At 55.1% G+C, this 26,340-nt stretch overlaps 1 protein-coding gene across 4 annotated transcripts in view; it reads left to right on the forward strand.

Moving 5' to 3' along the window:
• HSF2BP (heat shock transcription factor 2 binding protein) overlaps window positions 1-24,359 on the forward strand; it is a 156,403-nt gene extending 132,044 nt beyond the window's left edge. Inside the window, exons 10-15 of one of the 4 annotated variants that reach the window (XM_058427935.1) lie at window positions 2,957-3,107; window positions 17,497-17,582; window positions 19,605-19,672; window positions 23,130-23,312; window positions 23,516-23,990; window positions 24,340-24,359. In XM_058427935.1, the coding sequence (XP_058283918.1) occupies window positions 2,957-3,107; window positions 17,497-17,582; window positions 19,605-19,672; window positions 23,130-23,224 (400 nt within the window). In that variant the 3' untranslated portion in view covers window positions 23,225-23,312; window positions 23,516-23,990; window positions 24,340-24,359. Of the gene's footprint in view, window positions 1-286; window positions 349-2,956; window positions 3,108-17,496; window positions 17,583-19,604; window positions 19,673-20,536; window positions 20,647-23,129; window positions 23,313-23,515; window positions 23,991-24,339 lie in introns of those variants that run through there. The other 3 variants (XM_058427936.1, XM_058427937.1, XM_058427938.1) reach the window with 3 other exon arrangements.
• The last annotated feature ends 1,981 nt before the right edge of the window (window positions 24,360-26,340 follow it).

Genomic DNA, 26,340 nt, shown 5'->3' on the forward strand with positions numbered 1-26,340 from the left:
GGTGTAAGGTAAAGATCCAACTTCACTTTTATAAAAAATGTAACTGGATTTCCAGTTTTCCCAGCACTATTTGATGGAAAGACTGTCCTTTCCCCATTAAATGGTGTTGGTACTCTCATCAAAAATCGTCTGGCCATACATGCCAGGATTTATTTCTGGGCTATTGTATTCCACTGGTCCATATGTCTGTCTTCATGCCTGTACCACACTCTATTGATTACTGTAGCTTTGTAGTAAGTTTTGAAATATGAAAGTGTGAGTCTTCCAACTTTATTCTTCTTTCCAGATTGCCTTGATTGCCGGGCGTGGTGGCTCACTCCTGTCATCCCAGGACTTTGGGAGGCTGAGGTGGGAACATTGCTTGAGGCCAGGAGTTTGAGAGCAGCTTGGGCAACACAGAGTCCTTGTTTCTACAATAAACAATTTTTAAGAAATTGGCCAGGCACAGTGGCTCACACCTGTAATCCCCGCACTTACTGCACAGTTGTTGCAAGAATCCAATGTCAGCTGCTTGGGGCCCAGGAGCTGGGTCCAGGTGAAATCCTTTGTTGGGGGCAGATCCTGCCGTGAATCTGAGTAGATAGAGGCTCGTGCAAGAGGCCAGGCCTCCAGCAGCACCCGGCACGCAGGTGGTCTGACAGCTGCCCTAACACACTTCTGCTTTGTTCCCCAAACCCAGTGGGTTGATGGAAGCATTTCCATCCTCTCCCGGTGGGTACCCCTGTGCTCTTCACTGCAAACCTCCTTTTTAAGAAGGTTGAGTCCTGAGAAACTCTGCATGCACACACATCCCCCTGTGGCCACCTGTCAGGGTAGCCTGGGTGTCAGTGTCGACAGCTGGGTGGCATTGCCCACACTGGACATTCTGCTAATAGCCGGGCGGCCATGCCTTCCGCTTCCCAATCAACCTCACTCGGAAGCTCAACGCAAACCCTGCCAGTCACCCAGCAGCCACGGATGGGTGAGCCACCGTGATAAACGCACGATGAGGAAATAGAGTCATCTCCCCACAATTCTGTACTCTGTGTGTGAGGGAGACAGAGAGCAGGGTGGGTGGAGAGACAGAGAACACTGGGGAGGAGGAGGAGGAGCCCAGAAGGAGCTGGAACGGCCTTTCTGGGTGAGAACACAGCCTGTGCCAGCCTGGCCCTGTGGACCACAAGGCTCACGGTGGCCACCTTCATGGGCCTTCCCTGGACTTGCCTGGTGGGTCCTGAGGGCTTATGTGCCCCGCCTCACTCTAACCCAGGATGGCCCTAGGGATCCTTGGGCCTCAGACCTGTTCTTCAGGCAGGACCCAGCAGAAACCCCTCCCCCGTCTCCGCCCACAGGCCTCTTTGCCCTTTACAAAGTGTAAGGGTCACTCTGGAGTTTTTCCTTAGGGGCTCAGAAAGCCACACTCGGTTATCAGGGTCAGGCTTCATGGGGTCAGACAGGCACGGGGTGTGCTAGGGAGTGTCTAGCAGCCACTCTTGGGGTATGAGGAGTCCTGGTCTGCTCCCCCAACAGCAGGCTTCCAGCTTCTAACGCAAACTTGCTGGCTGCAGAGTTGGTGTGAGATGTTCGCCTTGGAAGGCAGACGCACCCTCAGGACGTCAGGAAGTCTTTGTCGGGGGATTGTGTTAGCTGAAGGGGGTTTCCAGTGTGTGGTTCTGATCCGGCTGCTGCACAGGCTCAAGGCTCACAGGACGTCCTTCCTCCAGGGTCACGTGGGCCCCTGCACTGCCAATCTATGGCACCCATGGGCAGCAGGGCCTCTCCAGACAGCCCATCACACAAAAGACCACCTGTGGCCGGCCCCTCACCTGGAGGTGGTAGCACAGCCGCAGCCACACTTTACCACTGGCTGGGGCAGAGACCGAGGGCCCTGCAGACAGCCGGTCCTTCCCAGGCTCCCACTCAGGGGGAGCCCCAGAAACAAGCACACGTGTACTGTTAGAAACATCCAAGGGGAGGCTGCGTAACTGGAGGACCAGGAGGAGCACTGCAGCATCTCGGGGCAGTCCATCCTGTGCCCTGGGGCAGAGCTGAGCCACGTGGCAGAGCTGAGTCACGTGGCAGAGCTGAGCCGTGTGGCAGACCTGAGTCGGCTTCTGAGAGGGAGCATCCTGTTCCCTGCAGCCCTGGCCAGAGCCACTAGGCCAGCTTGTCCCATCCGGAGGAGCCTCCCTCAGGCGATGGCTGAGGGGTCCCAGGATCTCTGCTGATGGTCGGTTTATCCAGCTATGCTGCTGGCCCTGCCTTCTCTTGCCACCCAAGGGCTAGGCTGCAGTGGGTAGGGGTAGTGGCAGGGATTGGTGAGGTCCCCAAGGGTGTGGCAGCCACTGGAGGAGGGCAGCTGGCCTCTGGCTGCCCTCGCATGGAATCTTGGGCATGCTGCTCAACCTTCAGCCTCGGTTTCCTCTTCCATGAAAGGGGAAAGCAGTGGCTCAGGGGCTGGTATTTGGACTAAGGAGGTGCCGCCTACCTGGTGGCTATTGTTAACACCACAGTTGCTCTTTTGCTTTAGGAAATTGTCTCAGGGAAGTTCCTGTTAAAATGCAAATGTTGATTGTAAATTATCGCCCCTCCTACCTGGCACCAGCTGACTCATCAGAAGGGCTAGGGACACAGAAGGGGCAACGGGGGCACAGGGAAGCCCTGGCTCGCAGCCTTGGGGAGATGGCACTGCCCCTCAGGGACCACGAAGCTGCCACCACGCATCGCCTCTGCCTCAGAGCTGCCCATGAGGTCCTCCCAAACTGTCCAGCCAGCCCGGCTGCCTTGGCTGGGCCCGTCAGCGGCCCCTTCACGGTGTTTGTTCTCCCCAGCTCAGCCACAATGCCTGCTGGTTTCCCATGGCCCTGGGGTGCTGTTGCCCTGGCCCTCCCTTCCCTCTTCTCCTTTCAGGTTGCATGGCTGTCATGTTAATCACCTTTCGAGGGACCCTTAACTTCTGTGTCTCTCACTCCCCTAGATTTGCCTGGAAAGCCTGTCTCTCGAATTCTCCATGCCCCGGGCAGCAGCTGCAGCTCCAGCGCAGGCAGAACGGGAGCCGAGAGCCCCGAGTGTCTTCTTTGCCCGTGCGGCTGTCCCTCAGGCTCCAGCCACCTCCCTTGCTGTGCCAGGTAACCTGTCCCACACGTCCATCTTCAGGTCCCCCCTGCCTTGGGACCTTGGCACGTGACTTCCCCTTTCCCGCCAGGCTCAGGCCCTGGCTTCATTCAGGTCTCCATGGCGCGGTTTCCTCCCTGGACTCCCTCCGTGGCCGTGGCCTCTGCACACCCAGGCCACCTTGCCTTCTGTTGCATGGCCTGCGCTGCTGCTTGCCATCATGGGTATTTTTTAAAAGGTGATTAATAACTCCTTCACCTTGAAAGAGTTAGGGGATCACCTTATTCTGAAAACTCATAAAGGGACAGAATCAAGTATGTATCCTGCTTGTCCTGGCAAACAAAGAGTTGATGACGGAAAGTTCTTCATAGAAGATTAGCTAATAGGCTGGGTGCGGTGGCTCACGCCTGTAATCCCAGCACTTTGGGAGGCCGAGGCGGGCGGATTACGAGGTCAGGAGATTGAGACCATCCTGGCTAACACAGTGAAACCCCGTCTCTACTAAAAATACAAAAAATTAGCCGGGCATGGTGGCGGGCGCCTGTAGTCCCAGCTACTCGGGAGGCTGAGGCAAGAGAATGGCGTGAGCCCGGGAGGCGGAGCTTGCAGTGAGCCAAGATCACGCCACTGCAGTCCACCCTGGGCGACAGAGAGAGACTCCGTCTCAAAAAAAAAAAAGAAAGAAAGTTAGCTAATAAATGAAGAATGAGTTAAAATATTGCCATTTTGCAACTTCCAGTGAAATCTCAGATGTGGGCATTGGTCCTCAATGGCCGCGGAAATTAGGAGGTGACAGGCTGTCGGGGGCCTTCACAGTGTGGGGCAGGCTGGCCATAGATGGACCCCAATCGATCTAATCAGAAGGACAGGGACAACCAGACGCCGTGTGCCTTCGGATGGGACGTGCTGGGAATCGCACGGCCCCACTGGGACCAGCCTGAATGAGGCCAGCCTCTGGTTCTAAGCACTGGTGTACCAGGCACAGAGGGGAATGTGCTGAACTGCACCCAGCCACGCAGAGGCCATGAGACCGGCAACAACCTGGTGTCCTGTCCTCAACAAATCAATGAAAGGAAAAAGAGAAGGAATCTCGTCTATTGATTAAAAAAAAGGTAGATGAGCTCTAGCCGCCAAACGCAGCACACAGACCTTGTCTGGACCCTGATTGTCATAAACTAACCAAACAGACAGAGGCTACCGAAAGCATTGATGAGGCAGTTGGGAACTTTGGTGGTATGAAGGAATTACTTATTTTTGGGTGTGATAATGGGATCATGATTATTTTTTAGAAAGAGCTGTCATTTAGAGATTCTACTGCGCTGTTGGTGGTGCAGTGAGAGATTTACTTCAAAATATGCCAGTGGTGCTGGCGTGGGGACGGGGCTCAGGGTGCCACGGGGTACAGATGAGAGGCCACTGGTCACCAGCCACTGTGATGAGGGCTGCAGGGCTGACAGGTACAGGGTGTTTAGTATACTTTGCTTTCCGTTGGTATATATTGGGCAATTTCCTAATAAAAATTTAAAAATTGGCCGGGCCCTGTGGCTCATGCCTGTAATCCAGCACTTTGAGAGACTGAGACGGGAGGATCACTGGAGGCCAGGAGTTTGCGGCCAGCCTGGGCAATAGAGCAAGACTCTATCTCTGTGAAGAAAAAATTAGCCAGGTGTGGTAGCACATGCCTGCAGTCCCAGCTACTCAAGAGGCTGAGGCTGGAAGACTGCTTGAGTCCAGGAGTTTGAAGTTGCAGTGAGCCAGGATTGTGCCACTGCGCACCAGCCTGGGTGACAGAGTGAGAGCCTGTCTCAAAAAGATTTTTTTAAGTTAAAAATCAGCCAATAGGTGGATTATTCATCCCATAGTCACCATTAGGCTGAAAAGGTAACATTTTTCCTTTGGGTCACAAAGGTCTTCTGTAACCCCAGCAAAGTATGAACGTAATATTACTTAAACTCCAAGAAGCCTTCAAAACAGGCAGTGTTGTAAGCTAGGATGGTTTATACAAGCATAGAAACAAATAGATGACGTAAACCCTGGTTGTGTGGAACCCATTTCATATGTTTGTGTGTTTTGTTTGCTTTCAATAAGTTTAAGGTGTTTGGAAGAATCACTCACCCTAAATCATTGATTATGGTTTTAATGGTTTAAGGAGACGCAGTTACACCGATAAGCCTTAAATGATAAGAAAACTGCTTTTCAAAGTTCCCCTTATTCTCACGTTAACTTTATTATTTATTATTTTTTATTTTTTATTTTTATTTTTATTTTTGAGACAGAGTCTCATTCACTCTCACCCAGACTGGAGTGCAATGGCGCGATCTTGGCTCACTGCAACCTGCACCTCCCAGGTTCAAGTGATTCTCCTGCCTCAGCCTCTGGAGTAGCTGGGATTATAGGCATGCACCACCACGCCCAGCTAATTTTTGTATTTTTTTTTTAGTAAAGATGGGGTTTCGCCATGCTGGCCAGGCTGGTCTCGAACTCTTGACCTCAGGTGATCTGCCCGCCGTGACCTCCCAAAGTGCTGGGATAACAGGTGTGAGCCACCATGCCTGGCCACATTCACTTTAATAACTAAAACATTATAGAGCTGCAGGGCTCTGTTGATCACACCCAGGGTTGGTCCCGCCTCGTGCTGGCTCTGTTTCTCCTTCTTTTCGTTTGCTGTTGGTCTCTGGCTGCTCTGAGCAGCACACAGTGGGGAGCCTGTGCGCCTCCCTGTTGAAGAGGGCGATATAGCTTGGATGTCCCGCTCTGGTCTCATGTGGGGATGTAGTCCCCAGTGCTGGAGGTGGGGCCTGGTGGGAGGAGCTGGATCATAGGGGTGGCTCGTGACTTGGTGCTGTCCTTGTGATAGTCAGTGAGCTCTCAAGAGTGCTGGGAAACAGTCTGTGGCATCTTCCCCCCGCCACCTGCCCTCTCGCTCTTGCTGTGCAACACACGGGCTCCTCCTGTGCCTTCTGACATGATTGGAAGTTTCCTGAGGCCTCACCGGAAGCCAAGCAGATACCAGTGCCATGCTTCCTGTGTAGCCTACACAACCTGAGCCAATCAAGCCCCTTTTCTTTATAAATTACCCACTCTCAGTCTGTTTCTTTATAGCAATGCAAGAATGGCCTACCTACCACAGGGGGGAATGGGCCGGTGGGGGAGGGGAGTAAAAGCCAGGACCTGAGGGCTTCTCAGTGTTGTTGCGGATAAAATGGGGGATGGGTGTTTCCTGGGTCCTTGCCACCCCCAGTGAAGTCATGGGGTCTTCCTGAGTGTACAGGATGCTGCCTGGCCCGGCCTCAGCCCTCCCGTCTCCACCCATGCAGGATGATGCCTAAAGAAGTGTCCCTGGGTCACAGCCCATCAGAAGGAGGATTGGGCAGTGGTGTGGGGGCCCTCAGGGCCAAGAGCCTGTCTGCACAGAGATCCCTGGGGGCTCAGGACAGCCCTGCACCCCTGCCAGGAGCTCCGTGTGTCACCCCTTTTGTTGGTTTATTTGTTTAAGCTTTTCTTGTTTGAGTTGCAGAAATGAGATTGAGAAAGGGGCGTGCTGCAGCTACCCTGCTGCTCCTATGCAAATGTCGTGGAGCCCGGTCACCCAGATAGCTGTGTCCAGGCATTGGCAGTCAAGCCTGCCCGGGAGGACTGCCCGCGGGGACTCAGCCCACCCAGTTCCTGCCAGCAGGAGCAGGCAGTGCCCACCGCTGCCCCCACTTGGAGGTTCTGAGGTGGTCAGTCACCTTTTTGTTGTTGTTTTTAAAAAACTTTATTGAGGTGGAGTTTGCATGCTACACAAGTCACCTGTCTCAGGTGTATGATTCAGTGGTTGTCACTGCGTCATGCAGCCACCAGCACGATCCACCGTCGGAACATTGCATCCTTCCAGATGGACCCCGTGTGCCCCTTCACGGCTCGTCCCGTTCCTGTCCTAGGCCCTGGCAGCCCTGGCATAGCTCCTGTCTCTGTGGATGCGCCTGCTCTGAGTATTTCACAGCAGCAGAGTCAGACAGGATGTGGCCTCTCACTGAGCAGCACGTCCTGAGGCTTGTCTGTGCTGTGGCATGAGTCAGAGCCTCCCTCCTTTCCATGGCTGAACCAGGTTTCATCGTATGCATGTACTGTGCATCTGCCCAGCAGCTGATGGATGCTGGGGTGCCCACTTTGTGGCTATTGGGAGTCAAGTGGCTGAACACTTCACGGCACTTGTGTTTCCGTTTCTCTCGCGCAGACATCTAGGAGTTGATGTCTTTTATGAAAGAGTAAGTTTTTGAGTAAGTTAGGTATGCCCAGGGAACAAGTTTCAGAAGGCACAGAAGCAACTAAAGGAAGAGTGAGTAGTAAACGTCCCACTGGTGTCTCCTACTGGTGTCTCTCCAAAGGCAGTCATTGTCGCCAGATTCTTGTGTTTCCCCTGAGGGCCTTTCCACGTCTATCAGCAGAAAAACACACTGCATTTGATATAAAAGATATGTGTCTTGGTTTGGGTTCCCCTGAAGGCAGAGCCCAGGCAGGGGCTTGGGTGCAGGTGGATTACCTGGAGGTGACCCAGGAAGCCCGAGGGGACAGGAGGGAGCAGTGGGATGGAAAGGTGGGAAGAAAGAAGGAGCCTGTGCAGCTGAGTTGCTGAGCGGTTCCCATGGAGGGCAGCCGTGCTCAGTTCCACCAGGCACTTCCAAGGCCTGTGCCTCTGAAGGATGGGAGGTTGGGTTATTTGTGGGAGGACCCGGACCCCTCCTGGCTGAGGCTGGCCCCAGGGATTGCTGCCTCCACTTTCTGTGGCTTAGGTAGGATCTTTGTGTAGATGTTTGCACAGACGGTAGCCTTGTCTGTTCACGGTTCTGTACTTTTCTATATTCACGTGACCATGTATCTTGGGAACATGCCTCGCTCTTTTTTTTTTTTTTTTTGAGATGGAGCCTTGCTCTGTCACTCAGGCTGGAGTGCAGTGGTGCCATTTTGGCTCACTGCAACCTCTGCCTCCCCGGTTCAAGCGATTCTCCTGCCTCAGCCTCCTGAGTAGCTGGGACTACAGGCACGTGCCACCATGCCTGTCCAGTGTTTGTATTTTTAGTAGAGACAGGATTTCGCCATGTTGGTCAGGCTTGTCTTGAACTCCTGACCTCAGGTCATCCGCTCACCTCAGCCTCCCAAAGTGCTGGGATTACAGGTGTGAGCCACCCCCCCCAGCCCCATACCTCATTCTTAAATGGAACATAATATTCCCTTGTATGGATACGCTGTGGTTTATTCACTAGTCTTGCCTAGTGATGGACCTTTAGATTTGTTTTTTGCTGTGAGAAATGCTGCAATAACTTACTTTGAAATGCATCAGAGGTAAGATGGGTGGATGGATGTGGACTGGGCAAGTGTAGTGCGCTGTGCATGGGAGCGTCTGGGGGCGCAAGGGTCTTCACTGCACAACTGGTTAAATAAATTGCCATGTGTTTGAAAGGTTCAAAAAGTAAAACGGTGGGGAGAGTGCTGGTCTCTTAAGTGTTAAAGCCCCAGGACAGTGGTATTGTGGGGTACAGGGTCCATCGGCTCAGCTTCTTCCCAGACAGGCGAGCGCAGGGAACCTGAGACCCCTGGAGCCCTGGTAGGAGGGCACCTGGAAGGGCCCTGGGAAGCCCTGGAGTGCCTCAGAACAGGGAGCCCAGTATAGAGTGTGATTCTGACACCCTAGCCTAGGGCTTGGTGAGGCGGCCCCTCATGGAAGTCCTAGCCCCCACTCTCCGCTCTGTTCCTGCTGGATGGGAGCGCTTGAAATTCAGGACCTGTCACTGTATCTGCAATAACAGGAACATGTGGAGTCCCCTCACCACACATGAAGCTCACTCCTGCTCACAGCGAGCCTGTGAATACAGCCCCTGCAGACCCCATGCATAGGTGGGGACGTGGAAGCCCCAGGAGGCAGGGGGACAGGTGGTCCTGCCCAGCCTGCTCTCCTGCCTTCATGTCTGCTGGGTGACTTGGCAGTGTGCAGCATCAGTGCTGGTCCCCCTAGTGGGCCCGGGGCCAGCTGACTCTGCCAAGGAGGGGTTGGGTTTTCAGGCTGAATAGTCTGGAAGCAGGGATAGAGAAGGAGAGGTGAGATGGGACTGGGGCTGGGTGGACTGTGCCTGTGTGGGGTTTGTGTCACCTGCTGTGACATGACATTGTGATGTTGGCTGCAGCAGCAGAGGGCAGCTGGGAGGTGCTGTTGTGGTGGCTGCAGCTCCCAGCCTGGGTGTGGCGTGGCCTGAGCAGGCCTGGCACCCTGAGGACCCAGGCCAGTCTCAGCCAGTTGTCCAGAACCTGCAGGAAGTGCTGGCTCCACCAAGAAGGGGAGGGGGGTCCTGGCCACCCCTGATGATGGGGATAGAAGAGGCAGCTGCGGGGGTGGGAACCCGTGCATGGCAGGGGTAGAACCAGCTACCTAGAAACTGAACACCAGACAGGCACCAAGTGACGCAGATTTCCCCGTATGTTGGTGGCACCTGTTGGTTGCCTTGGCTGCTGCTGGCTGCCTTGGGACTGAGTTACGATGAACACCACTAGCTCCCAGCGGGATGTGGGACATGCAGGGCTGAGCTGGATGTGTGAACTGGGCTTTCCTTGTGGGATCTGAATCCTTTCCTGTCCCTGCTATGGGAAGGGCTGGGGTGCATGTGGATGGCTGGGCAAGAGCAGGAGGGCGGCAGGCTTGTGGGCCACAGTAACAGCTGCTGAGGGCTGGACGCTCATGTCCCCCAAAACTCATAGGCGGAAATCCTCACCCCCAAGGCAGTGGCATTAGGAGGTGGGGCCTTTGGGAGGTGATTAGGCCTGGAGGACCGAACCCTCATGCTGGGATTAGTGCTCTTAGGAAGGAGAGGTCCCTTGCCCCTTCCACATGTAAGGACACAGTAAGAAGATGCCCATCTGCAAGCCGCAGGTGGGCCCTTGCCAGAGCCCAGCCATGCAGGCACCTGGTCTGGGACTTCCAGCCTGCAGGACTGTGAGAAATAGGTTTCTGCTGCTGAGAAGCCAACAGTCTGTGGGATTTTGCTATAGCAGCCAGAATGGACTAAGACAGTAGGGGAATGGGAGATTCATGCTGGAGCTGAGAGCCTGACGTGGGAATGTGACAGGCCAGCGAGGCTGTAGATGTGGCCACGCATCACTGCTCGCAGGGCTCCCGAACTTAGAGCACAGTGAACCAGACAGCAATGAAGCAAAGCCACTGCCACGCAACTCCGAGGTTCAGCCAGCAGGCACCGAACATGCCAGCAGCTAGGTGGCACCCAGCATGCCCGGTGGCATGTCCTTTCAGCAGACGGGGCACCAACCCAGCATGTGTGCAGTGGGAGCATGTGGTGTGAGCACACCCAGCGGGAGCTCTTCTGGTGCCATTGTGTGGCAGCAGCTGCTGTGCACAGCGCAGCTGACTTTGCCCCCTGCGCCCTTGGTGTCCCCATATCTGTGTCCGGTGGGCAGCTGTGATGGGACATCTGGAGTTGCCGTTGCCTGTCATAGGAACAAGCATTGGTGGGCAGACCCTAGCCCAGAGGAGGCCCCAGGGGCAAGCCACCAGTCAGGGGGCCAGAAGGTGGGGAAGGTGAAGGGTCCACCCTCTTCTGGTTCCTATCATGCATAGATTTCCAGTGCCCAACTCATTCCTGGTGGACACCATACTATCAGGGGTTCACTGGGCTTTGGGAATGCCAATATGGCTGATTGCAGGGTGGCCTCGGGCAGCCGGTGACGGGGTGAGGTCGGAAACGGGAGAAAGAGAAGCTGCTTTAGAGACACTGCCACTAGAAAGAAGGAAAGGCAGAGACTGTCAGTCTGGGGCTGCCAGGAGAGAGTGGTGGCCAGGGTGGGTGACACGCTGCTGTCATGTCCCTGCATAGGTCCACCAATCAGGGAGAAGGAAGGGAGGAGAGCTGTGCTCCTGGGGGCTTTCGCGAGAGCTCCCCTGGCTTGCCTCCTCCCCAGGGCTGGGCAGGGGGAGCTTCTACAGAGGTCATTTTCTCCAGAAACCCAGGGCCCAGAGTGGCATCAGCTTGTGAGGGGAGCAGGAAGGGCCCTGAGGGCTGATGGTGCAGGCCCAGGACAGCCTGGAGAGCTCTCCCACTGGGAGTGTTACTGACCTCCGCCAACACCTAGGCGACCTCGTTTAATCCTTACAGGAACCCTGAGGGGCAAACTGAGGCACAGAGAGGCTCAGCGACTTGCCTGAGGTCACACAGCTAGCAGAATTTTGTGGAAAGCTGGGACTCCACCGCACCCTCGACGTCTACTCGCCACTTTGTCTTCAGAATTAGATCAATTTGCTAAAACTCTGTTTGCCTGGACCTGGGTGGACCCGAGCCGACTCACAGAGTGATCTAGTTAGTGAGTAACTAAATGGCCCCCAAAGGCTTCTCGCTGTTTTATGGTGGCCCCTTTTCCTGATATGCATTGGTCCAGCTTGGCTGAATGTCTTTTCTTCTGAATGTGCCCTTAACCCTGGCTCACATATTTTGCTGGAATTTTCAGCCCCTGCGCCTGCCTGTGTTGCCAAATGGCTGCAGCCAACTGCCCAGACAAGGTTTAAAGTTTCTCTCTGAAGTCTTGGGAAAATGGATCGTTTAGAGAATTGATTTTCAGCAAACTGACCAATCAAGGTCATTTTGTGAACTGACTTTCAGAGAATTGATTTCCCATATCCTGATCCAATGACTAAACTTTTAAAAATGAGTCTGCAAGCCCCAATTCAGAAGCACGGGATTTTCCATGTTAAGAAAGAAACAGTTATGGGTACACAGCATCCTGAGTGTATTAAATGCCACTAAATTGCACACTTTTAAATGGCTAATTTTACGTTATCCTAATTTCATTGAAATTAAAAAAGAAACAACCAATAAAATTCATACCCAGAGCATGAATTCATTCCAGATGGAGTTAAGTTTATGGAGGAATCTAATACTCTTAAATAATCTACCAAAGAGATAAGAAAAAGGACCACAGCCATTAAAGTAAATACATTACAAAAACCGAACGGCAGATTCAAGACAAGAACGGATAGGTATGAAAATGGCACATCCTGGAAATGAAAAATACAGTCACCGAGACAAAAGGCTCAGAAGATGGGGTAGGATCAAGTACACAGTTGAAAAGAGAATTAGTGAAGTAGAAGAGAGAAATAAGGAATTTGCCTGGAATGCAAAACAGTGACAGAGATGACAATTTCTTTTCTTTTCTTTTCTTTTTTTTTTAAACAAAGTCTGGCCCTGTTGCCTAGGCTGGAATGCAGTGGCACCATTTCCACTCACTGCAACCTCCACCTCCCGGGTTTAAGCAATTCTTATGCCTCAGTCTCCTGAGTATCTGGGACTACTACAGGTGTGTGCCACCATGCCCAGCTGATTTTCATATTTTCAGTAGAGATGGGGTTTCGCCATGTTGGTCAAGATGGTCTCGAACTCTTGGCCTCAAGTGATCCGCCAACCTTGGCCTCCCAAAGTGCTGGGATTACAGGTGTGAGCCACCATGCCCAGCCTGAGAAGATTTAACACGTGTGCCTGCATGCGCACACACGGAGACGTGCACACACGGCAACCGAAAGCCCTGGTAGTGCTGGGCGTGGTGGCTCACGCCTGTAATCCCAGCACTTTGGGAGGCTCAAGCAGTTGCCAGTCCTTGAGATTTTCTGCTGTGTGCGTGGGGACACCCCTTGAGAAGCTCCTGGTGGGGGGGCAGTGAGAGGCTGTGGCTATGAAGCCCCCTGGTGGTGGGACAGTGAGAGGCCGTGGCCATGAAGCCCCCTGGTGGTGGGGCAGTGAGAGGCAGTGGCTATGAAGCCCCCTGGCAAGGGGGCTCCTGGTTCTGCCCTTCCAAGGGTGTGGTCTGGATACTGCTGGAACCCATTTCCCAGCTGAGAAATAGGGCAGGGGCGTCCATCTTGCAGAGTCACTGTGGAAGGTGGAGTCACCCTGCTGTGCCCCTGAGGGCATCTGGAGTAACTTCAGAGCCACAGCAGGCACCGTGCCCCTCCTGGCCCTGGTCCTACCCCCTTATCTGCCTTCCCCTAACTGTTCTTCTTCTGGAAGTGCTGGAGCCCAGGAGAGGCCTGTGCTAGGGGCTCCTCCCTGTCTGGGCTGCCATCTGCGCACTCACTGGCCCCCCTTCAGTGCAGACAGCACACTGTGTCTGGCAGCAGGGCCTCGTCCTCATCCTCGCCTGTCTGCCGGTGGCTTTGCTGTCCCTGGTCTGGGCCTGACTCTGACACGCAGCCCATTCTTGCCTTTTGTGAGGGGCGGCTCCGGCCCCTGCATCTTTGCAAGATGAAGACTCCAGAAATAAATAAATTTATGTATTTATTTATTTATTTTGAGACGGAGTCTTGCTCTGTCACACAGGCTGGAGTGCAATGGTGCAATCTTGGCTCACTACAGCCTCCACCTCCCAGGTTCAAGCGATTCTCCTGCCTTAGCCTCCTAAGTAGCTGGGATTACAGGCACGCACCACCACGGCCGGCTAATTTTTATATTTTTAGTAGAGATGGGGTTTCACCATGTTGGTCAGGCTGGTCTCGAACCCCTGACCTTGCGATCCACCTGCCTCGGCGTCCCAAAGTGCTGGGATTACAGACGTGAGCCACTGCGCCTGGCCAGACTCCAGAAATTAGGCCTGCAGGAGATTCTGTGCTGTGCTGAGGCCTCGGCTGCCGCACCTGAGCTAGGAACCATGCCACCACCCAGTGGCCCCGCTCTGGCCCTGGCAGGGACCCACGAGCAGGCCCTGCTGCCCCCACCATGCTCCCCTGGAAGTCAGACCCACCTCCCCTACCCGGCAAGGGCTGTGGCCAGGCACCAAGCCTGGCTCCCCTGGTCCCAGTGGAGACCACGGGGACCCGGGTGGACTCCTGGGCTTCAGGGGTCCCCATTCCAAACAGTGGGAGGGTTGTGCTGGGGTGACTGGAGCTCACCCAGAATATTTGGCAGTGCCTGCAGCGGGGTAGGGTCTTTATGTCATCACTCCTGAGGGTCCTGTGGAGCCTGTTCCTGCTGGTACATCGGCAGCTCAGAGCCACACGCCTCTCCCGAGGGTGCTCTGGCTGCCCGTCTGCCCCTATCCCTCCCTCCCTTGGTCACCCTAACAGTTGCACCCGCAGCACAAGGTCCCCTGAAAACACACAGCCAGGCTGGAGCCGCTGCAGGCAGGGCATGGCCCTGCGGGTATTTCATCTCATTGTGAGAGGTTTCCAGTTGGCACAGGTAGTGTCTGCTTTCACCCATCCTTCCAGAAACAAGCGGCCTTGGACCACGGGAAGAGTGCATCCTGCACTTCCATGCCTGTGTGGGAGTGGCCCGTCCACTGGAGACAGCCTGTGCCCCCTAGCAAGACCATGCTCATTTTGTGAGAGCTCCCTCCATCCTGTGGTACTTGGGCCTGGAACTCGCATTCCTGCTCCATTCTGAGGGCCAAGTGATGTTGCTAAATGCAGAGAGATGGGGGCCTGCGGCGGCCGACACCCAAAGTATCCTTGGTGGCTTTTTTTTTTTTTTGAGACAGGCATGGCAAGGCCCCCCTCCCGCCGCCTGATCTGCCTGTGAGCACACGGTGCCCCTGGGGGTGTCCAGTGTGAGAACAAATTCCGTTTGGGACAGTCTTACTCTGTTGCCCTGGCGGACCTTCAGTGGTGCGATCATGGCTCACTACAACCTTGAACTCCAGGGCTCAAGTGATCCTCCCACCTCAGCCTCCTGAGGAGCTGGGACCACAGGGACACACCACCACACCTGCCTAATTTTTTTTTTTTTGGAGACAGGAACTTGCTATGTTGCCCAGGCTGGACTCAAACTCCTGGCCTTAAGTGATCCCCCTCAGCCTTCCAAAGCTGGGTAGCTTTTGATTGCAGATTCTAGCTAGGTTGCAGGACATGAGGAAGTGGGGGTGCGGAAATTACAGCAACACCCTCCCCCAAGGGTGCTTTCCATGGCCGTGTACACAGCCCGCCTGGCTGGCTCTGAGAGCAGGGACCCTTCTCTGGATGCTCCAGGCCATCGCTGTGCAGGAACCCGGTGTGTCATAAGTGAAGGACACTCGTCTTTACCTTGGGGGAGACAGTTGTGGGTGCCTCCCTGCAAGCTCTGACATCTGTAATTCCCCAAATGTAGGTGCCACGTTGAACAGTCCCTTAGACTTCACTGCAGCACCGTGTGGCCACTGTACACATCCTTCCCAGGTCAGCTGCAGAATTCCGTGGAAAAGGTTTTGATGAATGATTACAACTCAATGGTCTAGGCCTTCAACCTCTTTTTAGAACAGTGCCCCCCACTGTGGCAATCCTCGGTTCAGCCACTGGGAGCTCCCCAGTTTTGAGGGCAGTCGTTGGCAGTTTCATTTGGTCCAACACCAATTCCACATTCCTGTGCCCCCTTCAACAGTCTGCGCAGCCTCCCGGTGATGCAGCCTCCCTGTGACTCAGCCTCCTGGTGACACGGCCTTGCTAGCTGCCATCCTGTACTGGGCCCAGGTGACACCGTGGGACATCTGTTATTGAGGCGCCCCCGGCCCCTGCCATGGGGTTTCCCACTTTGGGGTCCTTGCATCTGTGTGGCTTCTTCCTTGCTCTCAGTGGTCACCTGGTTGTCAGTGGCCTTCCTCTGCCAGCCCACCATCATTCCGACTTGCCGTTTTGATCGTTGGCCAGAAAGCCAGATAGCCGGCCTTGCTGGACCATGTCTGCAATGGGAATTTCGAGGCCGAGAGGGAGGGCTTCAGGGGCCCCCCTGGGAGTGCAACACGTAAATGGGGGCTTGCACACGGGGTCTTGTGGGGGGCTCTTGCCCCGATGTTCCGGGATCTTTTTTGCCCCTTGTAGACCCACAGGTGTGTGTGCAGGAGCCCTGAGGAGGCCAGAGAAGGGTGAGCAGGGGGCCGAGGGCACTGCGGCGAGGCCAGGCTGCAGACAGAGCTGGGGCTGGAGCTCAAGAGCTGGTCTTCCCTGCTGGGGCCGCGACGCCTGCTGCTTTCCTGCTGGCTCTCTGGGTCAAGGCCTGGAAAGGCTTTCTTCTCAGGCTTCGCATCAGCTTATCGGCCCATTTAGGTAACGGCACTTCCTGTCCATTAACCTCAGCTGCACTGAGATCAGCTCTCCACACTCACTTGGCAGGAGGCTTGCAGGAGCCTTCCTATTTGGAGAGTAAAAAGAGCATGGCCTCCGCAGCGGCCAGGAAGTGGAAAGCCCTGGCTTCCTGGTTCCAGAGAACAAACAGGGGATGCGGCTCCCAGATGCAGCCGAAAGTGCTCTGGGGACGGGGACGGTTGGCCGAGGCCTGTCCCAAGTGGCTGCCCTGTTGCACTGATGTCCTGGCCCCTGAGAACACATCAGTAGGGCCTGGCCGGACCCTGGGCCGCTGCCACTCTTAGGGGTGAGATGGGGAGCCTGGCCCAGGCTGAGACCCCTACCCTCCACCCAAAACGTGTCCGGGCCTCCAGGCTCTGCAGAGCACACTGGAGGCTCAAGACGGCACCTCTTCTGTGGGACTGGGCCACAGCCTGTCTGATGCCTCACTTCTCTGACTCTTGGAGGCATGGTGCTGGCCCGTCTGTGAGCCCCATACCCCCTCGTAGAGCTCGCTCCAGGGCCAGGCCCAGCCCCCTCACCGCCTCTTAGCCAGGCTCAGCTAGTGGCTGGCCCTGCCAGGGAGAAGCCCAGTCTCTCTCTCTCTGCCTCTAGCTGCCTCTCCCAGGCTGCTGCGGCATGGCCCCAAGCCTGGGCGCCAGTAACAGTCTCTGTCCTTCCAGCCTGTACGATGGCTCAGCGCTACCTGGGGACTCCCTCCAGCCAGGCCAGACATGCTGGGCAGTCAGGGTCCCTGGGATCCCCTTGACAGCGACTGATGGCAGGTGGGGGATAAGTAGCCAAGTGTCTCCTGCCTGCGGGGGCAACTCTGCAGGTGGCTCTGCAGCCTCCCTAGTCCCCCATGTGTGCCTGCCCCCCGAGTCCCCCATGGGGCACCTGCCCCTTTGTCCTGACCCCTGCTCCTTCCCTCTCTTCACCTGGGGTGGCCAGGGGTCACCTGCCGTGTAACCCTGAATCCTGTCCCAGCCTCTGCCCCTGGGGAACCCGCCCAGCAAGCCATCCACCCTCACTAAGGTCCAGGCTGCCTTCCATGGTCCCCTCTCCACCTCGTTCTTTCTGGCTCCAGAGGCCATCACCATCCAGGGCACAAGGGGGCCTGCCCTTTGGCCAGGTGGCTGCCTGTCCTCTGACCTTGAGCTGTGGACACGGGGAGGGGAGAGCTGGAAACTGGGGTCAGGAGGATGCCAGCAGGTCTGTTACTCCCTGCCTGGATCCGGCCAAGTGCGGGGGACCTTGGCCAGCGTCCTAGAGAGCTGGCGTACCTCCTGGGCCTGACGCGGGCTTCCCGGATTGCATAAAGGCTCCTTCTCCTTACATAGCCAGGGCAGAGGTGCATGACAACCCTGAGCAAGTCAAAACAACCGTCAGCGGCGGGAAACCTCGATGAACAAACACCGGGAGAGTGGTGAGTAGCTGCCAGGAAAGCCCCAGCCTCCGGCAGGAAAGGGACTCTGGGCGGGGCGGCCCCAGAGAGAAAGTGGTTAGATGTACAGACAGACAGATGACAGGGCCAGCCAGGCAGCGCTGCCTGCAGGCTGTGCAGTTGGCCTGGGGGTCTGGAGCCTCCAGGACCCACAGATGTGCCCGCACCCTCATCCCTGGCTTCTTTCGGCCCCACAGTGGGGCAGCAGCACTGCTGTCCTAGCCACGCCAGGCACCAGTGTGGCCTGTTAAAGGCCTCATGCGTTCTGTCCTGCTGGTGGGGGAGGCTGGCCTCTCATGCGCTTGTCCTTAGAGGGCAGCATGAAGGTGCCGCGCCCCACCTGGGAGACGAGGGGAGTGGACCCCTCATGAGATCCAGGCCGCATGAGGCAGGGGCTGCCATGACAGAATACTGCATGCGGGGGGCCTCATGCAATAGAAATGGACCCTCTCAGAGTCCTGGGGCTAGACTTCAAAATCAAGGTGTCGGCAGGGCCACCTCCTGCTGAAGGCTCCAGGAGAAAACCCTTCTTGCCGCTCCTAGCTTCCGGTGGCCCAGGCAGTCCTTGGCTTGTGTCCGCATCGCTCCGGTTCTCTGCCTCCGTCTCACGTGGGTGTGTCTCTGCAACTTTCCCCCTTCTCTTCTAAGAACGTGTCCTTGGATCTCAAGTCCACCCTCATCCAGGAGGCTTTCATCTCAAAATCCTTAAGTTAATCCCATCTATCTGCAAAGACCCCTTTTCTAAATCAGGTTCCATTCTCAGGTTCCTTGGGTCAGGACCTGGACAAATCTTCTGGGGGCGTCGTTCATCATCCAACTGCGCTCGGCATGGGAAGGCCCCCCTCCTGCCCCCTGGATCTGCCTGTGAGCACAGGGGGCCCCTGGGGGTGTCCAGAGTGAGAACAAATTCCGTTTGGGACAGAGCTGGCAGAGGCCCCGGACGCTGGCCTCCCGAGCGGGGTTGTGATGTTGGACCCTGTTCTCAACACCTGGCCCGTGCCACCAATTCGTGCTTCTGTCTGGGCCAGGCTTCCTTGTCCCCCTGTCCCAGTCTCAGGAAGGTGTCTGCAGGTTTCTCTCCCTGGGGGACGGAGCCACGTGTGGGTTCTACTTCATTCTCCAACTGCCCTGGTGCTGGACAGAAGCTGAGCCTGCCCGCCTCCATATGTGGGGTTGGAGAGCCTGGGGTACCCTGGCCTCAGAGGCAGTGATGATGGGGGAGGGAGAGAGATGGGAGAGGGGCCATTGGAATCCCTCAGGGCTTCATCTGAGCTGTCTCTGCCGCTTTCTAGCATTCCCAGGTGAGTTTCAGGAGGCCCATGGCCCCTCCTGTACAGGCCTCTATCACCCAGAGCCTTCCAGCGCCATGTCTTCCCCTTGGAGCATCTGGAGGCCCCAGACAGCACCCGCCTGACGTTCAGCAGAGGGGGAGACCGAGGCCTGCAGCAGGGTGTTTTGTCAGATACTGCTCCCTGACCGGGGAGTGAGAGGGAACCCACCTAGAGGTGCCAGATGGGGTGCCTGGGCAGCGTGGCCTGCAGGCCCCTCAGCTCCTCACAGCCCCTGCCCCCAGCCTTCCTGGGCCCAGAGATCTCCTTGTTACCCTAGTCCAGGGACAGAGGCTCAGATGTCATGCTTGACCCTGCAGGTACAGGGTTAGGGGTGAAGGTGGCTCTCTCTTCATGTCTTCACCATGACTTCTCTGCCTTCCTCCTGTTCCTGGTGGCTTATGTCCTGCCGCTCTTGATACGCGACTGTGGTCTGTCCTGGGATGGTTGTGATGCATATGTGCTATTGTTGTGAACTGTGACATTGAGGTCTGGTCTTACGGTTGGTTTTGATTGTCCCTTCTGCTCCCTTTTCTTATTTTAATATTTTACCATTTTCCATTTTAATGTATCTGTTGTCTTTTTTGGCTAAGTCTCTTTTCAGTTTTATTTTACTGTGTGTCTTTTCTAAGTGATTGCTTAGAGATTACAATATACTAAACCTAGCCTTTCACAGTTTCTGCAGATCCTGCTTTGTGACTTCAAGTGAAGTGTGGAAGCGGTGGAAGCACTTCGACCCTGCCTGTGAGTTGTCATGTATCATGTCTGCAAACATTAAAAATCTCACCAGATGATGTGTGTGTGTGTGTGTGTGTGTGTGTGTGTGTGTGTCTGTGTGTGTATTTTTTTTTTAGACGGAGTCTTGCTCTGTCACCCAGGCTGGAGTGCAATGGCACACTCTCGGCTCACTGCAGCCTCCGCCTCCCGCGTTCAAGCGATGCTCCTGCCTCAGCCTCCTGAGTAGCTGGGATTACAGGCACGTGCCATGACACCCAGCTAATTTTTGTAATTTTAGTAGAGATGGGGTCTCACCATGTTGGCCAGGCTGGTCTCGAACTCCTGAGCTCAAGTGATCTGCCCGCCTCAGCCTTCCAAAGTGCTAGGATTATAGGCATGAACCACCACACCTGGCCAAGATGATGGTATATTTTTTGCTTTCAATAGTCATACATATTTTAAAGGACTTAAAAGAAAAAATAGTTTAAAAACTATTTACCCAGGTATCCGCTATTTCTGTTTCTCTTTCTTCATTCTAGAAGTGCTGTGTTTCCCCCTGGGGTCGTTTCCCTTGCTGGTGACAATTCTCTTCTAGTTCTTTTACTTGAGAATGTCTTTATTTTGCTTCTATTCCTGAAGGCTGTCTCCACTGGATGTAGGATTCCGTGGTGACTTCTTCTCCTTTCGTTCTTCGTGCAGCGCACCAGCATGGCGCATGTATACATATGTAGCAAACCTGTGCGTTCTGCACATGGACCCTAGAACTTAAACTATAATTAAAAAAAAAAAAGAAAAAAAAGAAAAAAAAGGTATTGTTCCACCGTCTTCTGGCCTCCCTGTTTTGTTTAAGCAGTTTTTTTTGTTTGTTTGTTTTTAAAATTTCTATGCTAGTGGGGTGCAGTGGCTCATGCCTGTAATCCCAGAACTTTGGGAGGCTGAGGCGGGTGGATCACTTGAGGTCAGGAGTTCGAGACCAGCCTGGCCGACATGGTGAGAACCCATCTCTACTAAAAATACAACTATTAGCCAGGTGTGGTGGCTCACACCTATAATCCCAGCTACTTGGAAGGCTGAGCCAGGAGAATCGCTTGAACCTGGGATGCAGAGGTTGCCATGAGCCGAGATGACACCATCGCACTCCAGCCTAGGCGACAGAGCAAGACCCTATCTCAAAAAACAAAACAAAACAAAAGTTCTCTGCTTATTTTGCACCTAATTTCTGTTTAGTTAGTAGAGTTTTAAAGAGTAGATTTAGGTTTACAGAAAAACTGAGCAGAAAGTACAGAGAATTCCTGCACCCACCTCTCCACACTGTCCACAGCTTCCTTCCCTGTTATGAGCACAGCAGTTCATCCCTCCCTCCTCCCAACCCCTGGCAGCCACTGACCTTTTTCCTGTCTCCATGGTTTTGCCTGTTCCCGAGTGTTCTATAGCTGGAGTTGTATAGCTGTGTAGCCTTTCCCAGGCTGGCTGTTTTCACTTAGCTGCATGCGTTCAAGCCTCTGCTGTGTCTTTTCATGGCCTCCGTGGTTTTCGATGAGAAATCGTGGGTCATATGAATTCCTGCTCCCTGTGTGTGTGTAATGTATCATTTTTCTCTAGCTGCATTCAAGATTTTTCTCTTTGTTTTTGTGTTTTAGCAGTTTTTAATATGTGTAGGCATGGTTTTATTTGAGTCTAGTCTGTTTGGGATTTGCTGAGCTCATTAAAACTGTAAATTGATACGTTCCCCCAAATTTGGGAAGTTTTCTGCTTTTATTTCTTCAAATATTTTTCTGCACTATTTTCTTCTCTCCTCTGGGCCTCTAAGGACGTGAATGTTAGACCTTTTGATATCATTCCACAGGTCCCTGGACTCTGTTCATTTTTTTTCAGACTTCTTTTTGTTTTTCTTTTCTTTTCTTTTTTTTTTTTTTTTTGAGATGGAGTCTTGCTTTGCCACCTAGGCTGGAGTGCAATGGTGTGATCTTGGCTCACTGCAACCTTCGCCTCCCAGGTTCAAGTGATTCTCCCACCTCAGCCTCCTGAGTAGCTGGGATTAAGGCACCCACCATCATGCCCAGCTAATTTTTGTATTTTTAGTAGAGACAGGGTTTCACCATGTTGGCCAGGCTGGTCTTGAACTCCTGACCTCATCAGCTGCCCGCCTCGGCCTCCCAAAGTGTTGGGATTACAGGCGTGAGCCACCACGCTTGGCCCGTCAAGTAATTTTGAATTGTATTGTGGACATCTTGAATACTATGTAGTGTAGATTCTTGTTAAAATCTGCTGGAAAATGTTGATTTCTGTTCATTGTTTTGGCGGCAATCAATTCAGTCAGAGCCAGATCTCAAGTTTTGTCTTCTCTCCTGGGGGCTGTGGTCTCCATCTCATTGTGCTCTCAAGGCTTTTCCTGGGTGGCTGTGGGTGCGTCCCGAAGCCAGTGTTGTCTCCGTAGGGTGCTCTCTGCCCCTCCTCAAGTCCCATGAAGTGAGAGAGCAGCGAGTGGGCCAGGCGCCACTCCTGGAGGACAGCCAGGATGCTCACCTGGACCTGGTCCCCGCACACCTCTCATGGTACAAAGGTGGGGGCCTACAGGCTTTCTGCTGCCTGCCTCTCCCTGGGGGTTCCAGGCCACACCCCAGGATGGTTATAGGGTATGGCCAAGTCCATCATTTGCTCCTGGTATTGGGGGGAAGTGCCATGGTGGCCTCTGGCAGCCATCCTTGTGGCCTGCCTGCCCTTGCCACCCTTGATTTGTATGTGTTTCAATATAGTTGCATAGTGGTTAAATATTCATTTAGCCACCTTCTGCTCCTGCCTCGACTTCCCACATAGGAAGATGGCCTGTATCCCAGGAAGATGGCCTGTACTAGTCAGGGTTCTCCAGCGAAGCAGAGCCTATAGGAGATGCAGACACAGAGATGGATATAGATACCTAAGAGAAGAGGCATTATTACAGGAATCGGCTCATGCAGTTACAGAGGCTGAGAAATTCCATGATCTGCCATCTGCAAGTGGGAGAACCAAGAAAGCCTGGGGTGTAATTCCATCCATGGCGCAGGCCTGAGAGCTGAGGCCAGTACCTGAGCTCAGCAGGAGATGGTGTCTGAGCTCAGCAGGAGATGGTGTCTCAGCTCTGAGAACCAGCTCTTCCTTCCTCTGCCTTGGGTGTAATTCCATCCACGGCAGCAGGCCTGAGAGCTGAGGGCCGCCGTCTGATCCCAGGAGGAGACGAAGTCTCAGCTCTGAGAGCCAGTTCTCCCTTCCTCTGCCTTTTTTGTTCTAGTCAGGCCTTCAGTGGGTTAAATGATTCCACCCACACCGGGAGGGGCGTCTGGCTTCCTGAGGCCAGTTCAAACGCTCATCTCACCCGGAAGCACCTTCACAGATCCCCTAGAAGTAATATCTCCCCAGCTGTCATGCATCCCAGCCCCAGCCAGGAGGAAACAGAGCCAACCATCACAGTGGACCATGGCGAAGTGGCTCTGCTGCTGCCTCACAGGTGCCGCAGACCCCTGGGAGGCACCAACACCCTGGATCGAGAAGCCCGATGTGAAAGAATGTCTGGGAAGGACGTCATGCCAGAGGCTTGCATGACAGTTTCCACTTACAGTGCGCTCACTCTGAACCTCCATGCACACGATGGGCCTGCGTCTCTTCCCGCTATCTGCTAGGAAACACGAGGGTGAGTGGTGAGTTTTTAGTGTGCAGCTGGTCGGCAGTGGGGCCCTGACTCCTGGTCCAGGGCCGCTTCCGTTGCACCAGTGACCCCCAGTGACCCCCAATGACCCCTGCAATTGTTTGGGTGCTGGACCCCTTTGAGAATCTGATGCACAACAGGGACCATTTCCCCCGGAAAACACACGTCCCCACCCCTCTTGTACGCAGAATCATGGGAGTTGCCGCAGTTTGCACCCAGGCCTGTGCGGATGCCCCTGACTGCCCGAGATGCTGCACCTGCCACTGCTGGGGGTGTATACCTGCCTATGCCCACTCACAGGGGCACCTCCAGGGTGGCTGCCTGGTGCAGGCGTTGGCTCTAAGCAGAGCAGCACTATGGGCCCATCTGGGGCTGGCTCTTGCCTGGGCCTGTGAGCACCATCACAGCCAGCCGATCTGGGAGTATCCAGGGTGTTCTTGTCATTGTGGACACTGAATAGCCGTTGGTGGGTGGCGATGGGGGCTCGGAAGCCGAGCATCGGTGGCAATGAGAAGCAGGCCCTGTGGTTTAATTCCGAAGCACATGCACCCACAGAGCCGCCAATAGTCGTTATTCAGCAGGAGGGGGAACAGAGACAGCAACCTGCGGAGCGTTCCAGGCAGGACAGGGCAGCAAACCTGACACGCAGAGCTGGGGGCAGGGGTAATGGGGGCAGGGGTAATGGGGGCAGGGGGTAATGGGGGCGGGGGTAATGGGGGCAGGGGGTAATGGGGGCAGGGGTAATGGGGGCAGGGGGTAATGGGGGCAGGGGGTAATGGGGGCGGGGGTAATGAGGGCAAGGGTAATGGGGGCAGGGGGTAATGGCAGGTGAGGCCATGGCCTAGAGGGTCGCCATGCTTGGTGCAGGGGAGGAGAGGCCCAGGTGTGGCTGCAGTGGCAGCAGGAGTCAGTGTGGCTGTGCCCAGTGGGGTGTCATCAGAGAATGGACCTGGCTGCTGGGAAAGGTGGTTGTGTTTGTCTGAGCCACACTGGAGTCTTCTCCGACCAGCAGGCACATTCTGGAGATGCGGGGCAGAGATGGGGCCTCTGTGAGAACCTTTGAGGTGTGAGGGCCTTGATCTGGGGTGCAGCCTCCAGCTTTCTGCTTACAGAGCAGGACCTGCAGGAGCTCGCTGACTGCCTGCACAGTGGAAGGAAGACCTGTTTCTTTTACTTTCCTTGAGGAGAAAAAATTAAAGTTCTGAGCAAACGCATGGCAAGGGAGCTCTTGCTTTCCGCTCTTGGAGTTCTAGGCGGCTGGCGCTAGTGGCACGTGGAACTGGTCACGCACACTGGGTCTCAAGGCCGTCTCCTCTTCTGTAAGTCGAAAGGTTGGTGAGAACAGAGGTGTGGTATGATCTGACAGTGGTTGGTTGCCTTGTTAGTGCCTGTGCTGCTGGCCTGCCACGTCTCCAGCTCTTTTAGAGGAATGGCCCTACCTTTCAAAGAGGAAGTGCCACAGACGAGTCTAGCTCCCTGGGGCCACATTCCCACATGGCGAAGGTGGACAGCCACTGAGTTGTGGCTCTATGCGTTCACCACCGTCTCCACCCTGCGTCATCCCTCATGGCATACGTCCCTGCCTGGCCTCCCTGGGCACTGGAGCTGGCACTTCTTGTCTAGGTGTCTCAGGCCTGGCGAAGCTCCTCGGCTCCGGCCTGAGCGACGACCTACAAGCACAGACTGGGCGCTGAGTCAGGGCCGGAGAGCCAGCCGAGCGGCATGCTCCCGAGAGCACAGCTGGCCGTGTGGTCAGGGCCTTGGTGGACACGCTCTCCACCTGGCATGGGCATGGGGACACGAGGGGCAATGCGGGCACATGCAAGAGCATTCCCAGAGCAAATGCATGGTCGTCCCCCAACCCCCTCCCTCAGAGTCCAGCTGCTGCCAAATGTCCCTTAAAACCCCGGGCAGGATGCCAGCAAGAGCCCCGGGAAGCTTGATGATGAGACTCCCAGCCTCGCCTCCCGGCAGTCTCCCCCGCGTGGCAGGCCTGGGCTGGCCCTGGCATCTGTCCAGGCCCCACGGTGACTCTAACCTTGGCCAGGTTTGGGGACCACAGGGGACTCTGGGGCCCTCTTTGCTTGGTGACTTGGAGTTCTGGCCTCTCACCCCCAAGACAGCAAAGGGCCTAGCCCTTCCGGTGTCATTGCTCTCCTGGGTCCCAAGGTTGCCTGTCCCCGTGGGCCAGGGCAGGGGGCTGCGTGCCACAGAAGTCACCGTTTCATAGAAGGGAAGACTAGGAAGTCACCTGCACCCAGGTCAAGTGGGTCTGTGTGAGTGGACGTCCCTCTGCTTGCTGTCTGTGTGGGTCACGTTGACCAGAGTTTGTGAAGCCCAGGCCAGAGGAGGCTCACTCCCTAGGCTGGGAATGAGTTTGGTGTGGCTTCACACACACTGCACTCAAACACACACCCGCTACTCCACATGGTGATAAGTGAGTGGCTGGAGCAAGGAGCTTTTGAGTGCACACCAGAGCTGCTTCCACTACCTCCAGGCCTCTGATGGCTGCAGCTGCAGACACAGCCAGCCTCGCGGCGTGTAAGAGTGAGCAAGGGTGACACACAGGCACAGAGAGACCAGGCTGGGCTTCAGGAAGCAGGCCTGTGTGGGATGGAAGTGCTTAGAAAGTCATTTCCGGAAGGCCGACACCGGTCGGCACTCCCTGAGCGAAAGAACTTGGGGACATGTGGATGCACTTTTATATCTCCAAGGAAATGCTCCCCGAGGATTTGCGATGTGGAAATGCAACGGGCTCTGGAGTGCTGGGCGCCCCGCACCTCGAGCAGTGCAGGTGGACGTTTAGCTCAGCGCAGGGTTTGTGGCTTCAGGGGGTCACGGTCCACAGGGGTGCCAGGGGGCTGGGCGGGTGGGGCAGAGGAGGCGGGAAGTGGTTGCGGACACTCTGCATGACAGGACATGCATACACCACACACACACACACCCCCCACACACATATACACACCACACACCCCGTATACACACCACACACCACGTGTACACACAAGTACAC

This window comes from Hylobates moloch, unplaced genomic scaffold (assembly GCF_009828535.3).
Source record: "Hylobates moloch isolate HMO894 unplaced genomic scaffold, HMol_V3 SCAFFOLD_14, whole genome shotgun sequence".
NCBI classification, from domain to species: domain Eukaryota; kingdom Metazoa; phylum Chordata; class Mammalia; order Primates; family Hylobatidae; genus Hylobates; species Hylobates moloch.